Source organism: Homalodisca vitripennis, chromosome 7, assembly GCF_021130785.1.
Source record: "Homalodisca vitripennis isolate AUS2020 chromosome 7, UT_GWSS_2.1, whole genome shotgun sequence".
Lineage (NCBI taxonomy): Eukaryota > Metazoa > Arthropoda > Insecta > Hemiptera > Cicadellidae > Homalodisca > Homalodisca vitripennis.
The window spans coordinates 64,312,998-64,324,314 of NC_060213.1; the positions used below are offsets into that span (position 1 = coordinate 64,312,998).

Below are 11,317 nucleotides of genomic sequence, written 5' to 3' on the forward strand. Positions count from 1 at the left end.
TTTGGCTGAAAAGCACAACTTTCAGTCTTTTTATCTTATTGGCTGGTGATAGAACTATTATTGATGATTGATCCTAGGTGTGTCAAGTTAAAAATATATAAATTGAGAAAAAATTATTGTTTAATATTTAAAATGTTTTGATACCCTTCCATTTCAACTCACGCTAAAATTTGCACAGTTGCAATTTCTTTCTAGGAGAAAATTCCTTCATCAATTTGACGAGAACTATGTAGTGTGCTTATACAATATAAATTAGCTCACAGCTCCTAGACTATTAGATTATATTTGTGAAAATATCATTGCGTCTAATAAAGTTCATTGAACCATTTCTCAATCTTTAAATCCACGTTCTTTAAACATACCCACCTTTAACATAACTAACATTCTATTCCAAATACATAATTATCAACTAGGAGTACACAGACTTTGCAAAGTTAACTCGTTGGCTGTGGCAGACATCTCATGGTGCAGAGGAGGGTGAGACTGCTCGGCCTCAATCAGTATAGTCCAGATGACTGTACAGGTGACACCTGGTGACTTTTACAAATTATTTCCGGTTTTACATGTGTACATACTGTGTATGGTCACTTCTGATAAATTATATTTCCAGTGACATAGTTTGCCTTTTTGTCCTGATCAAGAAAGAATATACTTACACATACCAAAGAAGCTTATTTCGATCATAAAGCGTCTTCTTCTAGTTCAAGGAGTGGAGTGAAATATCTTTCAGCTATGCCTTATTATTCAAAAGATTAATTTTTGTGCTAAATGTTTGGGATAAATTATGCTTGAGATATTGGGAGGGGACAGATACATGCACAAACCGAAGGGGACATATCCATACATCTAAATAGATATTTTCAGACCTTCACTTAAAGGCTTCACCTGGCTGAACCTAATCCAAAGAATTCAATCCTCTCCTTCCTTTCGAATGAGGATGGGTTTTTCAAATTTCAAGTTTCAATTCTTGGATACATCACTGGAGTAAATATCACAATCCTTAAACTCTTACATCCATTCCCAGATGAAAATTACTCAGATGTTTTTGCTAGAACAGATTGAATCTCCACCATTGCTTTTCACCCCTAACACATTTCTTTGTTTTCATTATTTATGCCTCACAATTTTGTCCACTAGTTGTTCTTACATCCATATTGACTACAGAGACTTAGGAGTTGCTAATACTCTTAATTATGAAGGAGTTTGGAATGTAATATTGATGATGGATGTTTTGAAAGAAAAACAGGATTTGCCATTGTATATAATAATGGCAAATCCTGTTTTACCTGATTTACAATTCCTATAACCAAGTATTTGTTTACTGTTACCTCTATCATACACTCCATACACACATTAGTAGATTTTTTTAAATCAGTCTATTGCAATTTTCATCATTGATCTGTTTGCGGTAGAAGTAGAGGACGCTCAGCCAGGAGAATGGAAGCTATCATCATAGCTCCAGCTTACTTCCCTAGTGAAAGGAAAACACTGTGACCTGAATCAATGTGAATGTTGAGTATAGTCCAAGTTCACCTTAATTTTAGTGTAGCATCTGGAATCTGATGCTATCTCAGGCTTGACTCCTGAAATCTGGAGTCATGTTCGTCCAAAGAGATCAGCGACAAAGAAGCTCAAAACGAACTCTTTACATTGTTTCGAGATCAGAGACACCTAGGCTGCAAAATATAAAAATATAATGTGACGTGCACAATTGAGTTCACACTAATGTTTTTGACATAATGTATAAGCACGGCGGAGCAGCCAAGTTTTCTACATATAACGTTTCAGTTCACATCTGAAACAGCAGCAGATTTAAGATGCTGCACTAAAAGGAACGTGAACTGGAGCTAAACTAAATATTCACATCGAATAAACCCTTCCTACCATAGGTACGTCACCTGAAACAATTGAAAGATTGGTTCTCTACTTCAAAAGAAGAAAGAGTAGACTTGTCATTGACTGCGTTGCCAACACCCATTACATGATATGGGGCAGCAGTGACACCAATGAACGAGGAGAGTGTTTCTATGAATATCTGGTCAGCAAAGACTAGGGGCAATGAACCGATATTCAGAAGAAGGATTACATTGAAGGTACTTTACATCACTTTAGCAGATCCCAAGTTAGCTGTTAATATTAAAAACTGGCATGTGTCCAGAAAAATTTCAGTGTCAAATCACAGGCATATCAAATTCTCAATTGAGCTCCCTCAAGAGGCAGTAGAAAGTATTAGAGTTTACAAACTGATCAATTGGGGTCTACTTAAAGGACTCATGAATGTATCAGTAGAGAAATTAGAAGACAACATATATAGACCTTACTAACAGTTTAGAAAAACTTCAAAAGAAAAGATCTTAATGGAATGCTGATCTCAGCCTTTGAGGCTTCAAGTCCTGTGAAGCAGCGTACTGTGGTCAGCAAAATTCTTTGGTGGAATAGAGACTGTTCAATAAAGCCAAGCATACTGGTAGGTGGGAAGAGTACTGAACCCCTTACCACCTTGAATCGAAAGGTAAAAATGAGGACCTGTTGGAGCTTCTGCGAAAGTGTCAAAGATTTCAACAAATTTTGTTAGCCTCCTTGGCATGCCATTATGTTTCAATGTGGTACCTGTACACACTTTTAAAAAGATCATTATGCTGTGATTTAGTATCCTAAAGAAAATGTTGAAATGTTCCAGAATGCTTATATAATTTACTAATACTATTACTAGTACTGAATACATTATCAAGAGTTATACAAGGTAACTGTCTAAAAAGTTTAGCAGCCCTGATTCCCACATTGACTCTCCAACCCAAAGTGAACAGACAAGAATACTCTCTACTGGTTGAAAAACATTGCAGAGCAATCAACAATTTCTAAATATGTGTACTTTTAACATGTTCTTTTAAATCAGTGCACTGTAGAAAGTAGTTTTTGAGGTAAGCTTGCTGATTTTACCAACATTTTTTGTAACTTTATGTTTTATGTTATATAAGTAACCTCTTTATTATGTAACATGTCTGTAATAGTTCAGCAAATTTGCACTGTATAAGAACATAACCTAGTTTTCTGCAAAATTGATCACAACCTAGTATTGGCAAAGCAAGGCAAGAGAGTAGTAAGCAAAATGGGTTAAAAATACCTGACATTTTTCTACCTTGAGATGCTTAAAACCAACAGTCATAGTTATATTACATATGACCGAACATCTTATTGGTTGTTGGAATTTATTTCGATATATGGTAGCTATCAGGTCATGTTCAGTCCTTTATATAATTGGTTAAAACTATTACTGTATTTAGGTATGCTTCTGACAGCTATTTCCTTAAAAAAAAAAATAAAATCTGTAAAACCTTAATAATTTACCATTTTTGCAACCTTTTTTCATTTACCACCTTCCCATTTTGACCCCAGCCAAAGCTTGTGTGATTGACAATAACTTTTCCCCTTAATGGAAATTAACCCTCGAGTGCCGCAGCGTTTTGCTATGTGGTATACATAAAATGCCGAGCCAAAATGCCTGATTTTGCAAGGGTCTGGTTAAAAATTCATAAAAAGTTATTTATTGGTATAATATCCTGGGTTTTTGTTTGTTTTGTAAATAAATATATTTTCTTTATAAATACAATACATTCATTAGTAATTTAACGTTTTTATACCAATAAAAAAAAATATTAACAAAACTTTATGAGCAAAAACATTTTGTTTTTTATTTTGACACAACGTAGTGTTATTGAAATATTTTATTTTTTTCGTTTTCAGTTATGCTATCTTATACTCCATTTAATTCTTTACAAAGACATACAAAAACTTTTTTTATACTTATAAATAAAGTTTGGAAAATAAATATGAAAATATGAACCGCTACAAAACTAGAAAGTTTCATATTGTCTACACTGCTAATGCTTGAATCTAATGCCTGCAATACTAGGTCTTCATTGTCAGCAATGTTTTTACGACTCATTGTTTATAGATATCACTGAACAAACACAAAAAAACATTAGACTATACAAATGTATTTAGTAAAGTACTAGCTGCTTACGATCACCGTAACTCACGGTCAAGTCATTGTTCTACTTATACACAGACTAGAACAACATACACAAATGAAATAATATGAAGATACTAACACTACAAACCCATTTACACTTAAAAACTTTCAATATTTACAATAATTTATGAAATAAACACCAGCGCAAACAAAACATGTGACGGCTCGTCTGTGTCGCTGTCTAAACTCGACTAGGACGCAATCTCTTTACAACCGCCGTAAAAATCAGAATCTACCCAAAATGCAACAAAACCTTAATTAAAAGTTATGTTGAAGCCTTTGGAATTCATATGTATAGTCATTGAGCCAATTGAGATAAATACTATATAAAATATAAGCGTTACTGCAGAAGTCACAAATAGCGATTCTGGCATTTCTTGCATATAATGCAGGATTGCAACTAGCGATGCTCTGGCACTCAAAGGGTTAATCTGTATGTTAAAAAATCCTAGGTTGCTTTTCATATAGTGAAAATTAGTTCTCATCTCTCGGACTATAAATAGTGTGATTTTACACTCATGTTAGGAAATATGGACTGTGGTTGGGACAAGAGTTTCACACCCATACACACAAATTCATTTCTGCCCTTTTAGTCCTACGGCCTTCCCCAGTCAAACCCAGATTTTGGTTATTTGTAATATTACCATACTAAAGTCATATTAGTATACATAAATAATTAAAATCTGTAATGAGACAAATTATACCTAACAAAAACATAACACTCTGAACTAAGAAAATAGCCAGGATAAAATTTTGAGAGGGTCCTGACAACTTATATTTTTGTGTAGTGGACAGTGATTAAGGCCTCATTTTGATCCTTAAAATGTTCTTGAAACACAACCCCTAACAATCTATTGAAGACAACAATCTATTGAATCTATTGAGTTCTTTGTTGAGAACGATCTTTCAGCAGTACATGTGAGTAATACTGAATTATTTAAATAATAATAATCATTTACTAAAAAAGTAATAGAAAAAATTTGTAATTTGGGGAGGTCCAGACCCCTTGGTCCCCCTCGCTGGCTACGTCCTTGCTCAAACTTGTCCAAGAGTATAGCTTACTCATGAGTATAAAATGTTACTGGATGACGCGGGTCAGAAAACAGCTGGTCGCGGCTGACCCCAGACCTCAACTCATCACACCAATCCATATTTGCTAATATTATAATCTCAGATTCTGATCATGAATACGAAAAATTTATTTCTAGTTATTTATAGTTTGTGGATTTATTTCTAGTTATTAATTGCACATCATACAGTAGGAATTACCAGGGGGAAAACAACAAATCGAGAGTATAATCATAAATAAAATCCCTTTTATTATTATGAAACAAATCACAAATAAGATATTTTTGTGCACATCTGTTATCAAGAACAATATTGCATATGGCTATGCAACTTTAGGCACAAACGATTTTGATTGCATTCATTTATATGATAAGTACAGTCTTGTATTTATACAATGTTAATATAGTGTACAAAATATTTGGACAATAGCATATACAAGTCATATATACATCTTAAAAACAAATTTATATTATGCACATATCAATACACATGTAAAATATTATAACCTTTAACATTTGCTGTAACAAAATCAGTACTATTATGATTTAAAATCATTCTGTTGTATTTTTTCTGCAAAATTAATAATTCTGTAAGATCAGAAGTTGTTCCATAAATAATAAATCACTTTTGCTATAAACAAATGGTGTTTATTTGCTTCAAACAACATGTTTGATGAACAAACTGCATAAAGCAACTATTCTGCTCGATGTTCAGAAATTATTAACTTTGAGAAAATACAACAATGTACATCTTTGACCATCTGAAGTATTTTAAGAATTTTAAACATATTTTGTAATTTAACTTTTATATTGAACATAAACTGTTAATAAATTAATACCAAATTGTAAAATACATATATATACAATAGCACATATGGTACATTGGTAGTAATGGTAACTTAAAATGATTTTCAAATTTTTCTTGATGGTTTCAAAATAATTACGTAGGAGTTATTCATTGATAGTTAATGTGACAAGTTGTTAATCTTCAAACAAATTCTATAAATAAAACACAGCTAAAATAATTCCACAAAACTATTGCTTTAGTTGCTATTTAAACCTGAGGCATTTCTGAAGGTTCTGAAAAATCAGTTGATTTAGTTAGACACATGGTACAAAAACTAGCTAATTGAAAACCATTTTTGTTGACCAAAAATATATTGTCTTAAAATTACATTATGTACAAAATGTATAAAAATTCTTTACATTGACTAGGACTATCAGATAAGCTACACAAAACATACAAAAGTCTTGTTTCGCATTTTAGTCTTATTTTTAAGCTGCCAACCGTAAAACATTAATAAAATAGAAAATACGCATTTTGTCTTTGGTGTAGTGACCTCAATTTATGGTTTAAGAGGACCTCAAGATGAATCAATTTGAATACTTCCATTTTCAGTGTCAAATGGAAGTTTTTGTTTCAGATGGTAATTTATAGTAATTTTTACTTTTCGGGTATTACAATCTATGACATGAGATAAAACAACAAGGAGCTGGCAGCCTGATAGGTAAGAGTATAAAATGTGACGCTTTGTTTCAAAAATCTCATTGACTTACTTATCAGTTCTTTATGTCAGTAAAGAGTGAATGAAACATCAGCATCAACATTTTGTTCCTCAAGATCACAGAAAGATAAAATTCGTGAAGTTAATTCTCCTACGCATATATACAATACAACTAAAACTAATGATCACAAATAATTGAAACAAGCGACATACATTACAAAGAAACAATACAGATTCTCAAGATTATGGTTCAGATAAGAGATCAAGTCTACTGCAAGTGAGGGAACCTGACGTCGGATTCCGTCCAGGAGGTGACCAACGGTTTCTTGTAGGTCAGTTTGTGATTGGTTGGAGCGGAGGACAGGAGGGCACAGGCAGGATGTAGCTCGTCGGGGGATTCTTCATTCTGGTAGATGTTGCAGTTGTTGTTGCAAGGACTGGTGGATTTGTGAAGGTCGATGAGATTCGACGGTGGCTCTGGGGAGGTCTGTGTGGCCGAGTGCACCGGAACGACAGGAACAGGTGGTTCTGCCACGTTCTGTGAGAGGTTGAGCTTCGCGTTGGCTTCGTTCTTGTGTCGCTGCTGGCAGCTGTGCAAGACATTGACGCCTTGCCCATGGTTGGTCGGGCGGTTGACACACCCCGTGAAAGGAACGGAAGACATGGTTGTATTCACAGACTCGTGGTGGAACAACAGAGGCATCTTCTTGGAAGTGAGGTTGCCATTGATTTCATTCCTCTCGTGGTCGTGCAACTGGTGGACAAAACTTGGTCCGTTTAAGCTCACTGGAGAAAATCCACTATGTTTTGCCCTGTAAGCAAAAACAGAAAATATATTAATAAAACAAACTATAATACTCAAATATATATTCAAAAGTAGTAGTTACAAACTGAAATTTCAGTAACATTGAATTTATAACTACCAAGTTTTCTTAAACGTACATAATTATGTAACTGTTTTAACTAGTTTTTAAATACTGACAAATATTTTATTTTTATTTTTATTTTATAGTACATATCTATGTTGGGAATCCCTTTGAATAATTTTTGGAAAACTTAAACACTATGAATAAATATTTCAAGTGTAATATCTCTTGTATTCAAAATTACATGTATGAATGTTTTCGTCAGTTCATTAATTATTTCAAAATTAACATTAAAAACAAATGTTTAAGCAAGTATGTCACATTTACTGCTTTTCTTTTGTTACTCATAATGTTAACACATTTGGCCCAGCTGTGTAAATGTTTCATCATCTGAATGGAACATTAGTTTGTGTTTGGATAACTGGCAATAAGAGCAAATGGATTGAGAAATGGTTTGTTTCCGAAACTGACAAGCTGAATCAACAAAAGATTACTCACTAAGTGCGCAACTCAGTAGGTGGCACTTCCTTTCTTTTTATTAAAAAAGGATTCCAAGCAAACAAAAGATCGAGAATAATACAACCAATTAATGGTTTGTTAATGAATCATGCAAATTGTATCTCATCCATGTTAAATACTCATCTATGAAAACTACTACTCTACTAGTATTTAATCACTTGAGACACATCTAAAGATTTAGCAGAAGTTATGTCGCAACATTTTCTTTTGAGTTTGGATTTTCAACTTCTGGTGTTCTGAAACAATTGGACCATTGAAAGTAATTTAAGTTGGATTGAGTGTTGTTCAATCGATCAAGCATGAATATTAGTCTTTTGTACCTAATTTCACTACAATTTACAATATTGGGTACATTTTTAATTGTTAGTCCATAGTCCTATTTAATTAGGTAATTCTGGAGCATGTTTTCAAGGTTTAGGGTGATCCATTCTTCTTCATGCACCATTGCCTTCTACAAAATGTCTGCCATTTTAACACTATAATGACATTGATACAAAAAATAAATAATACATGGCTTGGCTGCATTTCTTTCAGTGCTTTGTAAATGATTTGGTAACATATGAGATAAATTACCATTTGCTGTATGATCATTGCCCATAGGAGCAATGTTAACATATTAGAATTTTATATTTCTTTATTTTCAATATTTAAACCCCAAAAAATACTGATTCTAACTATGATCAATGAGAAACCTATGTACCAGGTTTTTATGTTCCTAGTACCTTCCTATCAAAAGTTATGCTGACGGACAGATAACGGATCAATTTTAAGAAAACGCTGTCAGGACCTTAATAATTATTTGTTTTACTCAAATTGTGTACCAATAAATTAAGCAGCAGAGCCATAAAATAATATAAAAAGCCTTACCTCAACTTGGCAGCGAGAACTCTATCGTCCATGGCGTCCGACTGGAGGATCCTGACTGCCAGCGCAATGAGGACGAAAAGGATGAGAGCTCCGCAGATTGGCACTGCGATGGTGGCAGCTCGGAACCACACCTCGGCGCTCGTGTAGCCGGGTGACTGGCGAAGACGCGAGTTGACCATCATCACGGAGCGGTCCAAGTCAGTCACCAATGACGATGCTGGAAACAGAGGCAATGGTCAGCTTTCGTTTGCAGGACAGTGTATTTTTCTTTTCCTCCTCAAAGCTAGGGTTAGAAGTAGATATCCAGAACAAAAAACATATCAAGGATGGCTAATACAAAATTTATTAAATTGCTTACGAGACTATCTTATAGTACTATTTTAAAAATATTGCAAACTTGTTGGGTATTAATGGCTGGTACATATATATGAACATGAATTAGGGTTGAAAAGCAATAAACAGAAACATCCAGAAATATATAAACTAAGTAGAATGTCGTATCACTTTGTAATACCTACACCAAAGGCAAAGAGAAATTTAATTGGGATAGGTAGAAACTGAAGGGGAAATACAAAACATCGATATATCGAGAATTTCAATATATGAAGTATGTTTAGTAGGGCAGAATTAGATATATAGAGGAGATTCACAAAACCTTAAGTAGTAATGTAGTAATGAAGTAATAACTTGGAAATAAACGTGAATGTAGAGTTCAGCTTTTCTCCTTCCCCAGAATCTGAAATCTGAACTCAACATTCCCACTGAATCAACCCTTCCCAAAAAGCATTCTTTAGGTCTAAAAATTAACAAAAAATAAACTGGTAATTTTTGCTTTTATTATTAATCAAATTGATATAGAAGGTAATATATTAGGTTATAAGTAAGTACACGTATTTGTTTTTTTTTTAATATAGTTCGTAATATCTACTCTAAAATTTTATTTTCAGAATTGTAGTATTAAAATATCTATTTTTAATTACAACACCTCCATCATAAAGAGCCAAAATAATCTTGTTGCTAGTTATTTCCTCTTACTTTACAACCTTCCCCTGTTATGACAAGAACGACAGTAGTATTGCACATGTCTTATTATTTAAAATTCTACGCTCCGTAAAGGCTGTAAGTAAAGCACAAAGTGTCAAAATTAATGGTGGACTGCCAGCTATAAATGAAGAGGAAATAGGCACTTAGAACCATGTTCTGAGCCATCTGGTAAGTGTTCCCTGACAAGTCTGCTTTCTATCCTCCTTAGTGCATCTATCAGGGCATGCCACTCTATCTTCTACTCTTTCTCTACATTCAAAGTGCGTCTAGTCTCTACTAAATCTCATCCATCACTCTGCCACGGCATTATGAAAAATAGTTTTAAATAATATCCTACAAGTTTCTACGGCAATAACAGCTCTCAGATATAACTTTGAACAATATTGAGTAGTATAGTGATTTTGAATAATATTTTTCTCTAGTTATTTAATATTTTCTATTCCTAAAAGGTTTAATTCCTTTCATGCTGTCTCTCACGATTCTCTGTCTTAACTTTTAAAATTGAGCAATAAGTCTAAGAAATGTTGTATTTGTAATATGTAACAAGTGCTGAGCATAGAAATTTTCAGGTTTTCTCATTTAACCAATTGAGCATATATCATGTATGATCAGGTTTTAGATTTTCAACACTACCAGCTTTTATACCATGGATTGATCAGGTTTTAGTTGTTTAAGTTTATTAGATTCATATTAGAAGACTAAATTCTCAATAAAGAAATAATTTCAATTCAGTCCCTATTTTTACTTTCCAATTAAATGAATTTTAAAACATTAACAAATGTCTGAATATTTCCTTATGTTCAGATGTTTTTCACCCACATTACTTAACAGTATGAATTAGTAATTGTGATCTGAATTTAAGGAAAACAGAACTGTCATTAAAATGTTGTGTTGCAGGTTGTGTATGAGTCATTATTTGTCCAAGGAAATTCTTACTCAATTTCTATGGTGGTATTCATGAATTGTGAATGACACACAGTAATTTATCAATACCATAACTGACAAATTTATGCATTTATTAAACACAGTTCAAGTATGTGAGTAAAATAAACTTGTCCAAGCAGGAAATCTACAAAACTGAAACAATACGTATAAAATATGTGTTGTTACCTTAAAAAGTTTAGCAATACTTTTATGTTTTATTCAGTAGAAATATGCTTGAATTTTGACATTTTTAATTGAATCTGACCAGAGAAGTCATGTGAAGAAATATTAACAGCCAAATGGTGTTATTATGGAATATTTTTACAGTAACATTAAACACATACATAACACTATGTTATAGAACACAAGACTATTTTTAGACCTCTTAAAGTTTTGATAAGGAATATAAATAAATAATTTTCTGCTCTTTGGTCATGTCAGGTTATCATGGCATGGCCTTCAACCACAATACTTTTCTCAATATAAAAAAAA

At 33.1% G+C, this 11,317-nt stretch overlaps 1 protein-coding gene across 1 annotated transcript; it reads right to left on the bottom strand.

Annotated features, from left to right (window-relative positions):
* Positions 1–5,327: 5,327 nt before the first annotated feature.
* LOC124365941 lies at positions 5,328–9,104 on the bottom strand. Its single transcript, XM_046822079.1, has 2 exons — positions 8,858–9,104; positions 5,328–7,417 (listed from the first exon to the last, which is right to left on the bottom strand). Exons 1-2 carry the CDS (start codon positions 9,037–9,039, stop codon positions 6,874–6,876), a joined length of 726 nt encoding a protein of 241 aa, XP_046678035.1. The 5' UTR covers positions 9,040–9,104; the 3' UTR covers positions 5,328–6,873.
* Between the last annotated feature and the right edge of the window lie 2,213 nt (positions 9,105–11,317).

Bases quoted from the DNA above. Each gene is read 5' to 3' on its own strand.
- LOC124365941 (XM_046822079.1), bottom strand. From the start codon at position 9,039: ATGATGGTCAACTCGCGTCTTCGCCAGTCACCCGGCTACACGAGCGCC. The intron at 7,418-8,857 runs GTAAGGCTTTTT...TTTTGCTTACAG, and splicing joins GTTCTCGCTGCCAAGTTGAG to GGCAAAACATAGTGGATTTT.